General features: G+C 49.6%; 1 protein-coding gene across 5 annotated transcripts in view; it reads left to right on the top strand.

Annotated features, from left to right (window-relative positions):
• Positions 1-21,392, top strand: part of BRF1 (BRF1 RNA polymerase III transcription initiation factor subunit) — a 73,866-nt gene that overhangs the window by 19,369 nt on the left and 33,105 nt on the right. For 4 of the 5 annotated variants that reach the window (XM_063090539.1, XM_063090541.1, XM_063090538.1 and 1 more), the window contains exons 3-4: positions 3,074-3,247; positions 18,045-18,076. In XM_063090539.1, the coding sequence (XP_062946609.1) occupies positions 3,074-3,247; positions 18,045-18,076 (206 nt within the window). Of the gene's footprint in view, positions 1-3,073; positions 3,248-7,365; positions 7,502-18,044; positions 18,077-21,392 lie in introns of those variants that run through there. The other variant, XM_063090542.1, reaches the window with a different exon arrangement.

Genomic DNA, 21,392 nt, shown 5'->3' with positions numbered 1-21,392 from the left:
CTGTGAATAGACATTGTTACTTTTTCCTTTCCTGTCTTTATACTTATTTTCAGTGCCTCATTGCACTTCGAAGTGCCCTGACGCTAGACTCTCTAGTACAGCATTGTGCGGAAGGAGTGAGAGTGGATTTTCTTATCTTATTCCTGACCTCAGTGTGAAAACGCTCAGTATTTCACTATTATTAAGAATGGTAGCATTTCATCACGTGATTCCTGGTATGCATTGAAGTGATTTCTCTTTCCTTTTTTAATGTGGTGAATCACATTGATTTTGTGAATGTTAAAGTCACCTTGCCTGTCTGGAATAGACTCCACTCGGTCTGAGTCTCTGTCTTTTGATTAGGACTTGTCGCGAGGCTGTGGACAGTGGCCATCCAACTCTGGCTGCAATGGAAAGGCTGGCCTGATTTTCACATGATGTCAAAATGTCGAGAGCGCCTATGTGTTGTAAGGTTTACTTCCAGAATTCACTTATGAGAAGGAAGCTAAGGAGAGTAAGCTGTGGTTAGTTAACTAGAAATTGGTTTTATACGCATTTGTATTTATTAATAACGTCTTTGTATATTTACAAATTGCAATCATGTCTAAGTCATGTGATTTGTTCAGTCTGCTAATGGTGAGTGCTGAACTCAAGAGTTTAACATTTTTTCGGGAGTGGAGTAGGAGTAAGTGCTACTGGGGCGCTTTTTTGTGTGATGAAAAATGTACTAGATTGTGATTGCACAACTCTGTGAATATACTAAAATCATTGAATTGTACACTTTAAGTGGGTAAGTTTTACAGTATTTCAATCATATTGCAATAAAGATGTTAAAAAATAACTTACTACAGTAATTCTGAGCCCACTGTCTTAGTCCGATTGGGCTGCTGTAACAAATATACCACAGACTGGGCAGCTTAAACAACAGAAATTTATTTCTCACAGTTTTGGAGGCTGGAAGTCCTAGATCAGGGCACTGGCAGATTTGTGTCTGGGGAGGGTGGCATCCTGGTTCACAGACGGTGCCTCTTTGCTGTGTCCTCATGTGGCAGAAGGGCTGACCAATCTCTCTGGGGTCCCTTTTTTTAAGGGCACTGATCTCATCACTGGGGCTCTATCCCATGACCTAATTGCGTCCCAAAGGCCCCTCCTCCTAATACCAGCACCTTGAGGGTTAGAATTTCAATATGTAGATTTTGGGGAGACACAAACACTCAGTCTGTAGCACCCCCAAGCCACCCCTGCGTGTTGGGAACATAGCCTACACAGGAGGGCTAGTGCCAGCAAGCCCCTGCCGAGGGGTTGGGGCTTGGGAGCGGGTGCCAGCCTCGGCCGTGCACCCTGTGGAGAGTACCTTCTCTCTTACCTCTTACTACGGAGTTTTCCAAACATACCCCAAAGACAAAGTAGATAATGGGCCCCTGCTTCAGTGGGTCTCCCATCAGCTGACTCTGTTTACCTCTGAACCTCGCGGGGCCACGGGGTGGTCTGTGCTCTTGCGTGAGCGTGCATGGTGCTGTCTTTCTGTCCAGTTGGTTGGGGTCTTGGTTCTGTGCCACCCTCCATGTGGGTTCAGCCTAACTGGAGGCCTCAGAGCTATGTGAGCTCAGGCAGAGGGTGTTGGGTACTTGAGGAGCAGGGCTGCAGCAGGGTTGGATGGGGGCGCTCTGTGTGACCATGCTGACCACCCCGTCCCTCTAGTAGAGCGTGAGGCTTGTCCCTGACCTGCCAGGCTACATAACCTGGCTGCTGGCATGCTTGGGGCACAGGCTCACTGGGAGCCTGCCTCTGCCAGTGGTCGTTATCAGTGAAGCGTGGCCATGAGCAGTGTGCCAGTCCTTGCCTTCCCAACGCTCGTGTCCTTATCAAAGGCACCAGTGAAGTCAGTATTTAATGTTTTGTGGGCGAAGTGGAGGTCACCTAGCGTGGCCTTCATGGGAGGAGCATGGGTCTCAGATGCAGGAGGATGCTGGTGGGGACTGGCAGTGTCTTTGATGGCAGCTCTTCCTGGTGTCCTGAGCCTCAGCCCACCATTGTGTCCTCTGGGTACCCCAGTGGGCCTCTTGCCTGGAGGTGGATCCTGTCTGCCCACGGTGTCCATACTGCAGACTAAGTGGGGGTGTAGGTCAGTCCAGAGTGCTGATGTGCACAGCCGTCCCCCCAGCTGTCCCTCCACAGCCGTCCTGATGCTGGCCTGTGGATGGCTGTGTTCTGCTTCTTCACTGTGTATGCCAGAAGGCCTGGGGCCACTTTTCCCACCTACACGGCAGTACCTCTGCTTCCTTTCTTGATGCTGTCTTTTGGCTCATAGCTTTTGGGAAGGTCTTACTCTGGGAAGATGTGTGGCTTCAGACACTGCCATCCTGGCACCCCGAGTGCCTTGCTGTCCCAAGAGGGCCTGGCGCCCTCAAATCTGCCACATCTCGCACTTGCCGCAGCCCCTCCCTGTGGGCAGGTGTGGAGGGAATGGTATGTTAGGCTGTGCCTTTCTCTGGCCAAGCAGCCAGCTCTCTTGCAGGAGAGGCTGGCAGGGGGCTGGACAGGGCTGGACCAAGCAGAGGACCCTGATGGGATGGGAGGGGCAGGTTGACCCGGCCCTGTGCTGTTGGGAAAGCCCAGGGCTTGTGGTCCAGGTCGTGTGGCCACGGGAGAAGGGGTGTTTCCACCGCAAGTCACAGGCTGTCAGGTGAGAAATACCAGGCTGACCCACCCAAACCAAGCCCTTTGCAGACACCCCAGACTTCAGGGAGCCTTTGAGAGAGGCATATTCAGCCACACCACACATCCCGCTCAGAGACTAAAATGTTGAAATGTGAGGAAGAGGGTTTTATGGCCCGTGAAAATCATAGGAAACTCACATTCAGTGTCCATAAATAAAAACTGAAGGGAACAAATACAGACACACACACACACACACACACACACACACACACAGTGAATTAAAAAACTTATAAGGAAAAGGGCAAATCTATACACATAATCTTAAATCGCTGAGGTTGTCATGTGACACTGATTTTTTGAAAAGTTGTCAGTTACCTGAAGGTTGTGGGTTGGTGACAACGTTTCGCTAAGAGTCACTTGTGCTGTGTCCTAGGGCGGCGCCAAATCCACCACCTGGGGAACCAGCTGCAGCTGAACCAGCACTGCCTGGACACTGCCTTCAACTTCTTCAAGATGGCCGTGAGCAAGCATCTGACCCGTGGCCGGAAGATGGCCCACGTCATCGCTGCCTGCCTCTACCTGGTCTGCCGCACCGAGGGCACACCGCGTATCCTTTGGTTTGAGGAGCCCCTCTAGGACCCCATCTTGGTTCTTGGTTCCCTCAAGTATTGTGGCTCAGCAGTTGCCGTAACTTGGCATTTGTATTTAATTGGAAAATACCTTACTGGATTGTCTCAGTTAGCCCAGGGCTTTCTGGATTTGAGGCAGCTTTGGCTGGGTTGAAGAATTGGGAAGCTGGCGCTCGCCTCTCGCGCAGCCCTTGGGGGATGGAGCGAGGGTCCTGCGGCCCTGAGGTCGTGGCCCAGGTTTCCTTCCCACTTGTGGGCTTACTTGGACTTGGGCCGTCCCCTGCATCTTCCTGTTGTTTGGAGCTGTTGTTTGGAGATGGAGGACCACCGCCCACATGGGAATACCTGTGGCTCCAGGTGCCCTGGCTGCCAGGTGGTGGGCGAGGAGGCCTCCTGACCTCTCTCACACAGCTCTGCCCTCCCTGTGCTCTCGCGCTGGTTCTCTGTGCACTCACCTTGCCTCCAGGCCTGTGCTGTCTGCTGCCCTCAGACCCATCCTCCTAAAGAAGCCTCTTCCGGCGCCTCCCAGCCCCTCTACTGTCTGTCTGCTGTCCGAGCCTGCCATACAGGTGCCTATTTGGAGGTTCTTTCCCCTGTCCCTCTCAGGGCTCCCTTCTCTTCTGCATGGGGAGCCCGCTTCCTGGGCTACTAGGGTGCAGCCTCTGGGTGGCCCCACGTCGTCCTGCCTCCAGCATTCCCGTCTGGGGTTCCATGCATTCTGATTCCTGGTCCTTTGTGTGTTTCTGTGGTGCTTTCTCTGAAAGCCTGTACATCTTTCTCTGCTTTCAGTGTTCAGAAATCTCACAGTGGTGGGAGCCTGGTAGGCCCTTCTGTCCAGCAGCCCCTGTCATGACCTCTGTTGAGTCACCTCTTTGATTGCTGTCCCTGTTCACTTTCTTTGTGACTCTGCCTGTTCCACTGACAGGGCTCTACGTCTCTTCTCTTCTCTCCCACCTGCTTGTCTCTTCTGCTGTGGGAGAGAGCCTAAACTTGACCTGCCAATGAAGACTTCATTTCTGCTTTCATGTCTTTAATTTCTGCATGTTATCTGAATATTTCTGTTTGTTTGTTTGTTTTGGTAGCTGGCCAGTATGGGCATGCGAACCCTTGACCTTCTTGTTATTAGCACCACGTTCTAACCAGCCAGCCTGAATATCTCTTTTTTGTACTATCCCATTCTCATCTCATAGGAAGTAGTGATACTTTATTGATCTCTTCTCTCATGGTCTGTTTCTTTCAGTTTGGTTTCTGTGGAAGGCTGTCCTCAATGTCAGGTGACCCTGGTGGTCTTGCTATTTAAGGGAGGAGTATGGGGAGGGGGCCGGGAGACCATGTTCTGTGTAGACATGTTGATTGTGTTTCTGGCTGGGTGATCATCAGTATCAGAATCTGTCATTAAAATGTCCTTGCAAATTTTTGAAATTTACCATTTCAGCATAAAAGTGTATGAAGCATACATATACTTTAATGAATGCTGTGAAACCCCCAGCAGCACTGATGCAGGTTAACAGAGCCCCGCCCCTGTGTGTCACCATGTCACGGCCCCCTCTGCCAGAGGTTGCTGCCACCCCACCTGCTGCTCTGTGTCCTTTGAGCTCTTCTGTGGATGCCGCACTGAGAGGGCTGCCCCAGCCTCACTCTGTCTGTTGGGAAACAGGTCAGATGAAGGCCCATGGTCAGATGAAGGCCCGGGATAGAAGCCAAGCGGATCCTCAGGGTCAGTGTCCAGCTCTGCCTCCTGAGAGTGTGGAAGGGCCATTGAGGGCTGTCAGCACTGGAAATCCACATATGCAGGTGGGGAAGTGTGCTTCTGCCCCCATCACGCCCTCCTCTTGCTCCTGCAGCTCAGAGCAGCCACTCGTGCGGGGAGTGTGGACCTCCTAGTGAGTGAGAGGGACAAGGAGGACGCTGGCCCAAGGGAAACTGCAGTGCTATTCCTTGTGCTGCTGGTGGGAGGGCAGAGTGGCGCAGCCACTGTGAAAGCCACTGCTCCTGGAGGTAGACACGTTACCACATGACCTGGTAGCCCCTCACCTGCGTCAGCCCAAGGGAAACGTGAAGCTACGTGAGCCCAAGGACTTGGGCACCAGTGCTCACGGCAGCACCATTCACAGTGGCCAAGGGGTTGGGGGGATGCTCTGTCCCCCGACATGTCCCTCAGCTGAGGGATGAGGGATGGGGAGCACGATTAAATGTCATGCAGTCATAAAGAGGGGTAGTGGATGAGCCTCAAACACGGACAAACCTGGAACACGGCGCCGCGTGGAAGAAGTAGATATGAAAGTGCACGTGCTGTATGATACCACTGATGTGAAATGCCCACAACAGGCAGATCCACAGAGAGAGAAAGCGGAGGGGGTGGTTTCCAGGACGGGGGCGTTGACTGCTTAAGGGCACAGGATTTCTGTTTGGGGTGACGGAAATATTCTAAAGTTAGATGGTGGTGATGTTTGTGCAGGTCTGTAGATATATTATAAGCCACTGCACTGCACACTTGGAATGGGTGAATTTGCACTGTCCTCGGAGCATGCCCTGCACCTTGCTCTGGGCTGGGTCTCAGTTGGCCATAGCTCTCATCTCCCAGGTGGATGGGGGACAGGTGTGACACGTTCCTCCCTGTCCCCTCTTCAGGTTGGTGGCAGCACCATCCCTGGGGCCTTTAGCCAAAGCCCCCAAAGTCATCCCAGACATGTCTTTTTCTGTCCTCACCCTCCCCTTTCACTCCAATTCCTCCCCTTCTCCCTCTCCACTAACCCTGCTTGGCTCTGTTGTTGCCATCCTGGCCTCCTCCTGTGGCCTTGGCCAGCTAGCTGGGCTCACATGCCACCTCAATTCTTTCAGGAGCTGTGCTTTCCTTCCACATGAAATCCACACCCCAAGAAGGCACATGAAGGCCAGCTCTCTTCCTTGTCAGAACTGCACCACTGGGGGTACAGCCTGTGCTGGCTGTGGGCGTCCCTGGCCCATCTCACCCCCACTGCCTGTGGGACTCCTGGTCTTCTTCCAGGACTCACCCCTTTAGCTGAGAAGGAGAAGCATCTTCCACCCCCACCCACCACCCTACTGCCATCAGCAGGACTTGGGAGGGTCCTGTAGAGTGAGTTCACATTGTGGGGGTGGGAGTGAAAGGGGTTCATGGCCCCCACCCCTGGAGAGACACCCCGGATCCCCCTGTCACCCTGTCCAGCCCATGGGTAGGAGTGTGACCTGGGCCCAGGGCCAGACACAGGAAATCTTTGTTCAGAAAGAACAAGGACTTGATTTAAAGACATTCAAACTCATTCCTCCTCCTGCCCAACCTTCATTCTTGCCCAAGTGTGTCTGCTGCCACCCAGAAAGTGCCAGGGCCTTGCACACATAGCCCTCTCCTCACCCTGTAGCCCAGCCAATGCCACTGTCAGTCCCTGATTCACAGGGGGGCCGAGTTCCACCCGATTCTCCAGTGGGGGCCCTGGCCAGGCCCTGCCCTGGGCCCCATCAGCTGAGAACCTGGTGCTGAGAACCAGGAGGCCCTGTGCAGCAGCAGGGCTGAGGAAGACCTGGACACAATGAGCAGAAACTAGGCTGTAACTAGACACCTTGTCATTGCCGAAGAGGTGACTGTGGCCCGTGCGTTTTCCTGAGTGTGTGTCCAGACTTGTTACGGCAGCTGTGTGTAAACACACATCAGTAGGAGGTGGTGCTTTTGCCCACAACTGGTTTCTAAGTCTTTGATATTTATTGGATTCCAGCCCAGCTGCCTCAGGCCTGCATGTGAATGGCTGTCTCAGGATGGAGAGGGCAGGTGGGTGGGCCTGTGGTGGGTCTAAGCCAGGAAGCCTCACCTGTCACTGCCTGTAAGCCCTGGGGGAAGAGGCAGGTCTGCACAGAGTGTGCTGCTGGGATGACTGGCTTGGACAGCACACCTGATGTGCTGCCCACGCACACGCAACCTTGTGGGCTCTGGTCTGAAGCTGTGCCTGGGTTCAGCTGAGGGGGACAGGCCGAGTGCCCTGGTCACCTGTTGCTAGCTCCCTGTACCCCCGTTTCCCTTTGTCCCTTTCCCTCTGCTCACCTCCTGTGGGACAACGGATTTAAAAATTATGTAGGCATTCAAAAGAAGATACCAGATGGCCAAGAAGCATATCAAAAGGTGCTCACCATTGCTGGGCATGAAGAAGTTGCCATTTCGAAGCTGCAAGGCAAGCATGGGGAGGACTGCCCATGCCCAGCTCTTCTGCTAGCAGAGAGAGGTGTGGCTGAGTTTTAGCCGTGAGTTGATGCTATGTCCAATAATCCTACAAAACTCAGTTTTTTGTCTTATTATTTGAACTTTGAAATCTGTTTTTTTTTAACGTAGACAATTGTCTCTGCTGCTAATAATGCCAGTTTTAGTTCTTCCTTTGTAATCCATGTACCTGTTACCTATTTTTCTTGCTTTTTGCATGCTGCAACTGCCAGTGTGGTATTGAGTAGACATGGTGAGGGGACACATACATGGCTCTTTTCCAGTCTTGGGAGGGATGTTTTCTACCCGTTGCCGTCAGATATCGGCTGTAGTTTTTTTTCCAGGTGGCTCTTTATCGGGTTGAGGATGTTCTCTTTTTTCTTAATTTTCCAAGAGTTTTTATTGTGAACTTATTGCATTTTATCACACACACTTTCTATGTATTTATTGGTGTGCTCACATAGGTCCCCCCCCCATTAATTAATTTTTAAAGGTTAGACTAACTGGATACACAAACTTGGTCATGATGTGTTATCTTTTTTATATATTGCTGGATTTATTTGCTGATATTTTGGGTAGAACGTTGTGGAGTTGGCCTGTACTTTTCTTTTTCTTGTAATGTCCTTGTCAAATTCGAATGTAAGTAGTGCTGGCCTTCAGAGGTGCTGGGAGGTTCCCACTGTGCTCTGTTCTCTGGACAATTTTGGAGGATGATTGATGCTACTTATTTTTTAAATGTTTGGAAAAATCCACAGTGAAGCCCTCTGTGCCTTTAGTTTACTTTGTGGAAAGCTTTTAATTACAGATTCAATATCTGTAGTAGACCTAGAACTATCCTGTCCTGTTTCTTCTTGTTTTGGTTTTGGTAAGTTGTATTTTACAGGGCATTCGTTCATGTCACGCCAGCTGCCAAATGTATTTCATGAAGTTGTTCTGAGTATTCCCCTAATACCCTTCTGATGTCTGCAACAATTACAGTGGTACCCCTTTCACGTCTTACGGTAAGTTTGCCCTTTCCTTTTCTTTTTTTTCTTCAATCCATCTGACTGGGGGGTTGTCAGTTTTTATTAGTCTTCTTTCTTTTTAGACAGCTTTATTGAGATGTAACTCACATACATATATTTCACCCATTAATGGTTTTTAGTACATTCACAGAGTTGTGCAGCTATCACCACAGTCAATTTGAGGACATTTTCATCACCTCAAAAAAGAAAGCCTGTACTCTTTACCCCCAATCTCATGCCATTAGCCTTAAGCAACCACTAGTCTACTTTCTGTCTCCATGTATCTGCCTACTCTGGACATTTCCCACAAATGCAATCATGTAATATGTCACTGGTAGCTTACGTTTAACTTTTTGAGGAACTGCTAGATTGTTTCCACAGTGGCTCACCATTTTATGTTCCCCCAAGCAGTGCAGGAGGGTTCCACTTTCTCCACGTCCTCACCAACACTTTTATCAGTGATTTTAAGCAAACATATGGGCTGGCTGGTTATCTCAGTAGGTCAGAGTGTGGTGCAGATGACACCACGGTCCAGGATTCGATCCCTGTACTCACCAGCCGCCAAAAGAGAAAAAATTACCAGACTTTTGCTTTGTTGTTTATCTGTGTTGTTTGCTTATATTTCATTGACTTCTATTATTTCTTTCCTTCTGTTTTCTTTGTGCTTAATTTACTATTTTTCCAGCTTCTTGAGACAGATATTTAGGGTCTTGATTTTTATCTTTCTTTTTTTTCTAATAGAACTACTCGAGACTATAAATTTCTCTCTAGGCAGGTTTTAGTTACATCACACAGTTTTGATGTATCATATTTTTATTACCATTCAGTTCAAAATATTTTATAATTTCCATTGTTATTTCTTCTTAGATCCACAATCCATTTGGAAGTGTACTGCTTATTTTGAAAACAGTTGTGGATTTTCTACTTATATTTTTATTATCGGTTTCTAGTATATGTGGTCAGAGAACATACACTGAGTGATTTACACATTTCCCTGTTTGGTGAGATTTGATTTACATCCCGGCAAGTGGTCTGTTTTGGTAGATGTTCCATGTGTTCCTTTGAAGAGAATGTGTATTTGCAGTTGTGGGTAGAGTGTTCTATAAATGTCAGTCAGGTCAAGCTGGTTCCAATGTCCTAATATTTTTGTCTTCTTGTTCTGAAAGAAGAGTATTAAAATCTCCCACTGTGACTGTGGATCTGCTCTTCCTTTTATCGTGTCAGTTTTCCATTATATTTTGAAGTTGTGTTATTAGGAGGATACAAATTCAGGATCCTATGCCTTCCTGGTAGAACAGAATCTTTAACATTACAAAATGCCCCTCTTTTTAACTCACGCTTTCTCCTTACATTCTACGTTGTTTGATATTAGTATAACTATGCCACCTTATTTGGGTTTAGTGTTTGCATGGTCTGTGTTTTTCCATCTTTCAAAATTCAGTCCTTCTTGGTATATTTAAGAGGTTTTTTTTTTTGCGAGCAGCATGTAATTATGTGTCTTGGTCTAATTTTTTTATCAATTCCTAAAATACTTGTCTTTTTATTGCTGATTGCATCCATTTAAATTTAATGTGACTGGCTTCTGGTCAAGATGGTGGAATAGCCAGTCCCCAGTGTCACTTTCTTCCACAAATCAACCAATTTACAACTATAAAAATGTAACATCAGCCAAGCTGGGGCCTCTGGAGCTCAAGGGAAGAGGAGGAGAGACCTTCAGAGTTCATGAAGGTAGGAGAAACCATGATGAGAGAAAGAAAAAGCTGCTCTGAGCATTTCAGGCCACGGCCGCTTCAAGGGTGGAGCTGCTGAGCACATGGAGCAGGAGCCGGCAGAAGCTGCAGCTGTGCCCTTCAGATGGAATTACTCGGAGGTGGCAAGAGAGAAGAGGGCCTTGGTGGCCCCCAGGCCTACAAGACCACTAACAGGGTTCCCGTGGACACATGCAGGAGCGAGGAGCCAGAACAGCTGAAAAAGGGGAGCCATTCAGAGGTTGGGAGCCAATCAACGCAGGACCACTCAGAGGAGACTGGTCGGGAATGCAGAATTGCATGGGGTGCAGTTTGATGATAAAAGTCAGGCCCAGGTCAGAGTTTCTACACAAGCCAGGTGCACCGGGTCCCTAGAGAGCCAGAAGTACATATAAGTTCAGCCATTAAGCCCTGAGCTGCACAAAAAGCCTTCCCTAGGGAAACAGCAGCAAAGCAGCAATTTAGCTCAACCACACAGCTCAAGTACTGGTTCCCACAGGAAGTTCCCCCATATTAGAAGTAAGCAAAGGACAAAAAAATTAGTTCCGGCTCAGGGACACCACCAGCGCCTTGGGGCCTGCCAGGGGACATGAGCCTGGAGCTGGGGACCGGACCACTGCCCACACCAGTCACATCACCAGTGCCTTGGGGCCCGCCCAGGAGCCCAGGGCATGGAGAAGGGGACTGGACCCCCTTCCCACAACCAGGCATACCATGCTAGCACCTCAGGGCCCACCTGGGCACCTGAGATATGGATCCGGGGACTGGACCCCCTTCCCACAACCAGGCACACTGCGCCTGCACCTTGGGGCCCACCCAGGGACCCAAGGCATGAAGAAGGGGACCGGACACCCCCTCCCACAACCAGGCACACCACACCAGTGCCTTGGGGCCCACCCAGGGCCCCAAGGCTTAGAGCTGGGGACCAGACCCCCTTCCCACAACCAGGCACACTGTGCCTGCACCTTGGGGCCCACCCAGGGACCCAAGGCATGAAGAAGGGGACCGGATCCCCCTCCCACAACCAGGCACACCACACCAGTGCCTTGGGGCCCACCCAGGGCCCCAAGGCTTAGAGCTGGGGACCGGAACCCTCCAACAACCAGGCACACTGCCAGCACCAAGGAGCATGCCAAAAACATCACCTCCATGTGGGTGGCCCACCACAGCCACCACAATAACCATGGCTGCCACAAAAGCGGCTAGATGCCACAACCACCATGCAGATGGTCCACCAGCCACTGGAGTGCATTGACACAAGGAGAGTCACCAGCAGAGACCAAAGAAAAGAAGAGGATGTCTCTCTCTACAAAGCCCATTCCAGAGTGACAGAAGCATCTGCTCTATGATAATATTGGGGGATCTGATCACACCTCTCAGCACTGGGCAGATCATTGAGGCAACTAATCAACAGAGTAACCATTACGCTTTCAGAAGGAGAGAAGAAATCTAGGGCAATTAGAGGGGGGAGGGGGAGGGAAGGGGGATGGGGAAAGATTGGACAAGGGGCATAAATAATAATGATTTGTAACGATATATATGCTAGTGATATTGATTTGATCAACATATCTCGATGTTGAACCCCCAAAGTACGTATAATCAATCTTGATTCAATAAAACTTAAAAAAATAAAATTAAATTTAAAAAATAAGTAAATTTAATGTGACTGTCGATATACCTGAGTTTAATTCTGTCATCTATTTGTGTTTTATATCTGCACCATTTGTTTGGCTGCCACCTTTCTCACCACCTCTTAGAGTAATCATGCTTTTGCGATTCTGTTTTTCCTTTAAATAGCTTGTCAATTACACATTTGTTTATTATTAGTTTAGTGGTTACCTTAGAGATTATATCCTATGTTCTTGACTTGTTAGAGGACCGTAAATTAGAACATTAATATTTCCCAGGCAGTACAAACTACAGGGTATTATTGTTATTATTGTTGTTATTATTGCTGCAGCTTTAAACTGTTAGTATTTATTCAGATTCACCTTATTTTGACCCTTCCGTTCTTCTTTCTTCCTGTATTTCTGTGCATTCATCTGGGATAATTTTCCTTCTGTCTGAAGAACTCCCTTTCATATTTCTTTTAGTATACCTGCTGACAAAAATTCACTCAGCTTTTGTTTATGTGAAAACATTCTTGTTTTGTCTTCACTTTTGAAACGTATTTCCACTGGGCATGGTGCATTTGTGGTGGTCAGCATTTGTTTTCTTCCTGCTTTATTGATGTCGCCCCCTTCTCCTTGGCCATCTTCTGCTGAGGTGTCACCTGTGCGTCCTCTGCCTACTTCTTTGAAGGTCACCGTCATATCACTACCTGCTTTTAAGGAATGTCCTTGCCTTTGGTTTCAGGGATTTGATTCTGATATGCCTAAATATGGTTTTCTTTGTTATTTATCCAGGTTGTTGTTTGTAGAGCTTCTAGAATTTGTGACTTGATGTCTTTTGTGTGTTCTGGAAAAATTGTGGATAGTATCTTTTCAAATGAGCCTCTGCCCGCTCTTTTCCTTTATTCCTGGTCTGGGACTCCAGTTACATGTATGGTAAACCTTCCCTCCTTTCTTTTGCTGTGTCTGACTGGATGTTAAACCCACCTGTTAACTTACTTTCAATGATGGTTTTTCATTAGGTTCTTTTTATTAGAGAACCAGTTTTTAGTAAAATTCTCCCTCTTCACGGTTACATGACAGTCTTTTGTTAAGTCCAATAGTTGGATGTTTGTCGTTCTGTTTTTATTGTCTTAGTTTTCTTTTGGTTTCTGTTTTGTCATGCTTGGTAATTTTTTACTGAATTGCTGGACATTATGTTTGAAAAATTGTAGAGATGGTCGATACTTCTTCCCCCAGAGGGAATTAATTTTTCTGGGGCAGGCAGAGGGTGTATGGGTAGCTAGCCCTGAGCCAGCCATGGTCGGTCTGTAGTGGGGCCTAACTGAGAGCCCAGGCTATGTGCTAAGCCAGGACCATGGGGGAAACCAAGTTACACCCTTCGTGGTACTTTGCCATCACAGAAAGGCCTGCTCAGCTCTTTTAGAGCTGGCTTAGCTGGGATTTGTGACATTTAGCTTTTGCACCTGTAAGCTCAGGGGCTGGCAAGTGCCCTGAAGCGAACTTTTGGGCACAGTGTCGGGCTCACCTCTTGAAGTTGCCAACTCTTTACTTGGCAGTTTGGACCCTCGAATCTGGCTGTCTTGGAAGTTCCTGGACTCTAAATCTTATCTTCCCTTGCCAAGTGAGATAGTGTGGGTGCTAGGCTGCTACCTCTATTGACCAGTGTGCTTTGCCCTGAGAAGTAGACATCAGTGTAGCACAGACAGTGGGTGCCAGTGCTGTGTAGACGGCATGTGTAGAGTGAGAGTGCTGGTGCTGTGTAAACAACAGGTGGCAGGGCCGTGTAGGTGGCAGGCATTTGAATTCCCTGTGGTGTGTCTAGTCATGGTTTGTGCCTCGGTTGGGGTGCTGAGTACCCCTGGTGGCCTTTGTCCTTGGTGGGACGTGGAGGAGGGCTTCTCTGAATAGAGCTGGGGGCTGGGCCATGAATAGCTTGCCAGTGGTGTCGGCTGCCTGGGGACAGATTAGTCTGAGCAAAAGGGACCTGAGAGGGGATGGCATGGCAGTGGACGGGGGCTGGGCAGGTCGTCCTTCTTGGTCCTGGTGCAGTGTCGTTACCAGGACCAGCATCTCTGGACCCACCGTTCATCTGCTAGCTGTGGCCAACATGGGCCTTTCTGTTGGACTGTACGTGCCACAGCAGTTTCTATCATTTCTCTCCTCAGCATCCAGAAGAAGCATTTTTATGTAAGGCTATTCAGAGAAGTTTCATGTTCTTTTGAGTTTTAGTTCTGCCTCATTTAAATCTCTGTAAGCTTTTTCACTTGTGGAAAGTGGATCTGAGTTTAAGTGAGGTCCTGTCTGCGGTTGCCCTCCAGCAGGTGTGGTGCAGCCAGCCGATGGTATGGACGGCCTCAGTTTCCCCACCCTCCTCACAGTAGAGCTGCAGAGCAGTGGCACAACAGGGGACACACTGTTGCCACATGACCGCATGGCAGCCATTTGCACACTTTTTCAAACCCGTGGATGGTCTGTCCCAACCCTCAGGAACGTCCAGAATCTCTTGGAGTTTTCTCACCCAGCATTCTTGGTGTTTATGACTTGTGCTCGAGGTTGGTTGAGCAGAAGTACCACCAACCAGAGCATGGTAGAGACCAGGAGGGAGGCACGAAGAGGTCAAAGCATCAGGAGAGGGGTTCTCATGCCCTAAGGGCTTCAGGCAGGCCCTCTTGCCCCCTGACTTTTATAAAACTCTAGAGCCGTGGTTAGAAGCCCCTGCTTAGCAAAAGGGAGGTGCTACTGGGGAGACACAGGACCACTAGCCATGCTGGACAGAAGACTTTCAGAAGCCACCAGAAGATCCCCAAATGCTCAGTAGCTGGGGGACCTGTGGGCTGGGCCCCAAGGGTATCAGTGGGGGAAGCAAAAAATTGAGTCTCAGTCACCCGGAAACCCCTGGAATGCTTCCTAACAGAGCCGGGAGAGAGGTGAGCGTCGGATCAAGTGCCAGTTAATTTTGTTTCAAGGAAAGCAGTCAATTTAACTTAGTTAAACCAAGTTTAATTCCAATCTCCTTTTTAAAATGTAACACTTTCTCCCATCATTTTTTAATAAAAATTTTCAGACACCACCAAGTTGAAGTTAACTATAGAGTCTCCTGTAACACATTGTGGTCCTGGCTCTGCCTCCAATCGCCCCCTCCCTCCACCAGCTGTGCATCCCTCAGCTGTCTCATTTTTTGGCATATTCCAAAATTGCAGACATCTGCCCACAACCCCCGAAGCCCCTCAGTAGGCAGATCGTTAGCTGACTAGAGTTCAATATTTGTTTATGGTTCCTTTGTTCCTTTTGAGGTAAAATTGGCACTAAATGAAAGGCACAGGTTTTGACTGTTGGATTTGATGAGTTCTGGCAGCTGTATACACCTGTGCACCCAGTCGTCTGTCAAGCTGCAGAGCAGCCCATCCCTGCAGCGTGCCTCCCGCAGCCTCAGAAGAACCGGGATCTGGTGCCCTCTGCCCTCGCCCAGCTGCACTAGTGCTCGGCTGTCTGTGAACAGAATCACACATTCTTTGCTCTTTTCTGTCAGGTCTCTGTCACTTTTGGGATTCATCCATGTTGTGTTATGTTCCAAGTGGTATCATTGTGTGAATACAAGATAGATTGTTGTTTCTTCTAGTGGTGGACACCTAGGCTGTTCCCAGTGTTTGGCTGTTATGAATGAAGCTGCTGTGAAGTTTCTTTCACAGTTTTTTTGTGGACATACATATGTTTTCATTTCTTTTGGGTAAGTACCTAGGAGTGGAAGAGCTGGGTCAAAATGCAGCATATGTTTAGTTTTGTAGGAAACTTGCAGGCCTTCTCCCAGAGCGGTTGTGCTGTTTCACACTCCCCAGCAGCGTGCAGGAGATCACTGCACACACCCACCAGCGTGCATGCTGCTGTGGCGGGGCGGCAGCGCCTTGTCCTCACTTGCATTTCAGTCATAGCTAGTGCAGCTGAGCTCTGTTTCATGTACTTGCCGGCTGCTTGTTTTTCATCATGAAGCTTCTGGTAAAAAATTTTGCCCATTTTTTTGGCCTTTATTTAATTATTCTTAATTTTTTAAATAAATTTTTTTTAGGACAGTTTTAGGTTTACAGAAAAATTGTTCAGAGAGTTCCCATGTGTCACCTCTCTCCCCCTGGGTGACAGAGACGGAGATGCAAAGGATTACTCAAAGCCCATTTCTTCTGAGCAGTGAGAAGCCCCGAAGGGGTTAATTTTCCAGGAACCCTCAATACAGAGGCATCCCTCCTTGGAAAATTAAAACCTGACTGGGGTCTTCTCCCAGTATTTACTCTCCAGACCAAAAAGTTACAGAAAAGGAACACAGGTGAAGTTACAGCTTAATTTAACAATTGAAGCTGGTAACATCAGTGAAATAACAAAGTGACATTCTATAATGCAATTTGCAAAAGGTTAAGTTGATCCACCAACAAAAGCTTGTTCTTAGCAAATACTGTCTTTTCCTACAGCAATTTCCTTAGTATGTTTACATAACAATCAAGTAACTTTAGGTTAACCTGCACCAAGGACGTCTGTCCTTGAGCCAGCAATTTTGCTGTGTTACAATTCTTTATCTATAACAGAGACTTTAGCCTGGGGAAATTTTCCTGTCTTTTGCAAGCTTAACATTTCTATAAGTAATTTTAAAAAGTTAGGTTATACCTGAAACTACAGGGCTTTGGAAGCTAGGCCCTGTGGAATACATCTGCTTTATCAGTGTTAGTACCCTCCACACTCATGTACCTCCTCCATCCTGCAGTTTCCCTGTTGTTGACATCTCGCGTCAGTGCAGTACGTTTGTTGTAGGTGATACAGCCAGTTTTGATGCATCATTATTAACTAAAGTCCATACTTCACATGCAGGTTCCCTCCTGGTGCTGTATAGTCTGTGGGTTTTGACAGATGCACAAGGACATATGTCCACCACTGAAGTATCACACGGAGTAGCTGCGGTGCCCTGAAGGTCCCCTGTGCTCCACCCACTCAGCCCTCCTTCCCCCAGCCCCTGTAGTTTTGCCTTGTCCAGAAGGTCATATGGTTGGAATCATCAGGTGTGGGTAGCACTTTGGTGTGCTATTTTTTCTGTTGTCTGTCTTCTCGATGTCGCAGTCAGTACTTCTGTTTGTGCAGTCAGTACTGTGTCCTTTCATCTCCTTTGACTTCACGTCTCCTTTTTCCCATTGCTCTTCTCACTAGTGCATTGGTCTCCACTGCAGCGATGTCTCTTATTGCTTCTGCACTGCATGATGGAGTGCTCACCTTCAGAGACTGAGGACTCCTGCTCCTTCCCCTGAAGGACCTAGGACCTCCTCCCCCTGCTGTCTGGGACTGTGTGGGAGGGTGCAGCACCACGGGACTTTGTTTCTCCCAGACATGTCTGGGTCCTGAGGATTTCCCTCTGCATACCTGCTCTGGGCTTCTGATTCAGCACCATGAGAATCTCTTTATCAGTTACTTCTCAAAGCTACAGCAGACTCATGAGTGACATTAATTTTAACTGCATCTGTCAAATTGCCTGAACCAGTGATTGGGTTTTTATATTTTTCTTTATGTATCCATCTGAGTTTTGGATCACATAGGACACATTCTTGGTACTATTTGTTCATCTGCTGGGAGCATGAACAGGTCCTACGCCAAAATCCCCGCAGTTGTCCCCTTGAACACCAGCTCCGTGGCGGTACCTGCCAGGTGCTCACCTACTTAGCAGAGGGGTAGCTGCATATCTGTATGTCTGTTTCCAAGAGTCTGTGAGTTCTGGGGCCAAGAACTGAGCAGGGCATCTTCTGCCCCAGGACGCTGCCTGGTGCCGACAGGCACTCAGTAAATGAGCATTGTTGTGCGTTTCCATGCTGTGTCGGGGATTGGACAGGCTTGCAGTGTGCGGGAGCTGTTCTGTGAATAGTGTGCTCTCTTGGGGATCACATCGAACCACCCCCCTGCCCTGTTTCTGGATCCCCCTGACCTGGCTCCCCACTCTTGTCCTGGGAGTGGGTTCACAGAGGTCTCCCTCGATGCCTGAGGGATGGAAGGTTCTGGCCAGGCCCAATGTGCCCCTCTCACTTTTCCATCAGGGCCTTTCCTTCCTGATCATGTGTTGAGCTTAGATTTGGCCGGCAAGGCTCTGGTTCCCTTGGTGTTCAGCCTTTGCCCCTTTGAATACTGTGGGGTACCTGAGCCCACCAGCTCCACGCAGATGTCCTTGACTCCTGTTACAGACATGCTCCTGGACCTCAGTGACCTGCTCCAGGTAGGCCAGTTTCCTTTTATCTCTTTCTCTATCTGACCCCATGACTGGGGCATACCTGCATACACCTTGGAGGCCACTCTGTGCTCCCTGCCCCATGGGATGCCCCCACCTGTGAGATGGAGAGCTATTGTGATTCTGGGGTTGCTAGGACAAGACCAGTGTAGGTCTCCGCAAGGTGGGAGGGGCAGCTGCTGGCCAAGGTCAGGGGTCCTAGTGTTGTCCCACCTTGAGGACCCTCACGAACTTTTCTCCTAGCCAAGGGAGATTCTTTATCTTCTTCTTTTTTTTTTTTTTTTTCTTTTTTTAAAAAGATGACCGATAAGGGGATCTTAACCCTTCGCTTGGTGTTGTCAGCACCACACTCAGCCAGTAAGCGAACCGGCCATCCCTATATAGGGATCCAAACCCGTGGCCTTGATGTTATCAGCACCGCACTCTCCCAAGTGAGCCACGGGCCAGCCCCAAGGGAGATTCTTTAAAAGAAAAAAAATTTGACACACATTTCAAACTGTAGGAAAACCTGTTTACAGTCTGTTTAGAGAAGCTTGCTTTCTGGGTACAGACAAAGCATTTCCTCTTGCCTCGCTCATTTTCAGACAACTGAACATAGTGGAAAGTCCCAACACCAGGGACATCTGTGGGGACAGGATGCTCACAGGGGTTGGAGGGCTCAAGGCTCTGCACTGTGTTCCCAGGGCCTGTCTGGGACTGGGCTTATGTCCTTGGTGTTGTGCCCTGGTGTGGCAGGGCCCCAGACCCACAGTGATGACACTGAGTATGCAGAAAGAGAAATATTGTCATCGAAAACAAGCATGACTACAGTGTGAAGGTTCATGCAGAATTCTCACGGCTTTCATACCTAGAAGAGAAACCTTCTGTCTGGATTTGGGTGCCCCTCAGGGGGCCAAGGGCCTGAGGGCTGTGCCGCTGCCTCTGGCACTGGGGGCTCAGTGCCCTGCGGCAGCCACCAGAGGTAGACTTCTCCTTGAATCAGATGGTGGTTTGTATTTTTGTCCTCCCAGCTGTCTTTATAAATGGCATCTCTCAGAAGCTATTGCTGAGGTATTTTGTGGTCAAGCTAAAAATAATCTGTTGGAATTGTGATAATCCAGCAACTGCACGTTTTGAATGCACTGTGCTTGGTTCAGGGCAAGGCCATGTGACCCTGTTTCCCACCCGCTGACTTCCTGGGAAGGATGGGCCTGAGGGCCAGGGATGGGGTGGCTGCTTCAGAAGTGGCTTGGGCATCTCTTGGGGGTGGGGGTGGGGTGTTCTAATAGCTTCACAGCCTTTGGAAATAGGAAACCAATCAGATTGTCAGAACAGAAGGTGGTGAGTGGGAAGTGGAGGCTCCTGCTTGCCCTGGGCTGAGCCAGGGCATGGGATGAGGGTCCTGTGCTGGCCAGGGACAATCTGCTTTGACTTATGACACCTCAGGTAGAAAGGCAGAGCCACGTGCCAGATGGAGGGTGTCAGGTGGCCTGGCAGGTGGGGGGCTGGACAAGGCTGGCACCCCCAGAGGGGCCCATAGCATATTCCTTCCTTCTTGCATGGTCTCCCTGGGGGTCCACACTGCGCTTGGCATTTAAGGGACAGATGTTTTCGCACCTGTCTGTGGGTGTAGAGTATATGCCCACATCAAGTGAGGACCTTGCCCCGAGGGGCTCCATGCCACTAGGCCTGACTGCTTTGTGTAAATGAGTAGAAGATTTAACTTGGGAAGAGACCACCCAAGTTCAGATCCTTCTTTCGATGCTGATTCATACACATATCAAAGGTTAAACTTCTCCCCAGTTCTGAGCTCAAAGTCACCTACCCTCTGGCTGGAGCCTGTGGGGTGGGGCCTGGCACATACTCTACAGAAGGATTCTGGGTCCTCCAGTGAGCTACACGGTAGGACCCTAGATCCCCACCTTATGGCAGACACAGGGTCACTCACTCACTGGGTGCACGGCCTCTCAGAGGCAGGGTCTGGAGGCTCAGAGTCCACCTGACATCCTGGGAGAGGAATGGGAGGGCAGGCAGAAGCCAGAGACGCACTTCCAGAGGGACCTGGATGTCCCAGCAGCAGATACTAGTGTTGCAATGTGGAATCAGAAGGGTCGCGATGCGGGAGTCTGGTAGGATCCAGCACGAGGGCTGGGGTGCTGCTGAGAAGATGCATGCCAACACCTATGTACACGTTCACACACACCACAGTTTGGTGAGCAGACCCCAGGGACTCTTAGACCTCTGGAAACTCTCTGTGAGAAGGCAGAATTCCTTCAGAAAGCATGCTCTGGGAGCCACCAGCCCTTATGATGAAGCCCTCAGGGATCTCTCTAGAAGAAGATAGAAACTGTGCCCAGCCAGAGGTGGAAGGTGACCAGTGAACAGTTGCCCACTGCTGCCTGGTTATGGAGGCTCAGCCCTGGCCCTTGCAGCTGGCAGACCCCCTGAACTGACCTCCCCACGACTCCTTCCAGCTCCTGCCTCTAATGTAGACCCCCTGTGTAGTATCACCCCTTAGATCTCTGGTCCCTTCAAGTCAGCAAGCACCTGGGGGTGTCACCTGTACAGTGGGACAAAGGCCCTTGTCCAGGGGCCCACAGGCCAGGCTTATCAGGTGAGAGAGTTCTTAGGGGAGGTCAGAGGCAGAAAGCCAGACCCACCAAACCTGTGAGGCCCAGGGGTCCCAGGGGTAAGGCTGGGTTGAAGATAATGGCAGGGCTTTCACAGACTGAGGCTAAGACACTGAAGCCAGTATGGGCTTGGGGTGGGAACCTGGACTCTCCCAGCTCTGCACCTTGTCCATGCTACCTCCACCTGGACAGCTTCTGCCACACCCCACCAGACCCTGCTCAGAAGCATCCTCGCCAAAGCTGCCCATGCATCTGATCAGCATCAGAGTCATGGCTGTATCCGCAACAGGGCTCCTTAGAGGAGCCCAGCCCATTGCAGGGCTGGGGCCAAGGCACTGGGCCTCGTGCTCAGGGTCTGCAGAGGTTGGGGTCCTGCTCTCTTGAGCACAAATGATGATGCTCCCACCACTGACTGCCAGACCTTGGGACAGCCCCTGCCCTGCCTGGGCCTCACCCCCATCGCCCACCAGCCTGTGGCAGGGAAGAATGTGATGGCAGGTGACGAAGGCAGGGAGTGGCAGGCTCTGTGGCAGATTTAGACTTGAGGTGGGAGCAGTGGATGGTCACTGAGGAACCCAGATGGGGATCCCAGCAAGGGGGCTGAGGCCAAGACCACTAGGCCCATAGGAGTCAGGGTGGCAAAGGTGTGGCCAATGGGATTCCAAATTAAATGCAGCATGAGAGCTTATACCCTG

This window comes from Cynocephalus volans, chromosome 3 (genome assembly GCF_027409185.1).
Source record: "Cynocephalus volans isolate mCynVol1 chromosome 3, mCynVol1.pri, whole genome shotgun sequence".
NCBI classification, from domain to species: Eukaryota; Metazoa; Chordata; class Mammalia; order Dermoptera; family Cynocephalidae; genus Cynocephalus; species Cynocephalus volans.
This window is presented reverse-complemented; position numbering and strand designations above follow the sequence as displayed.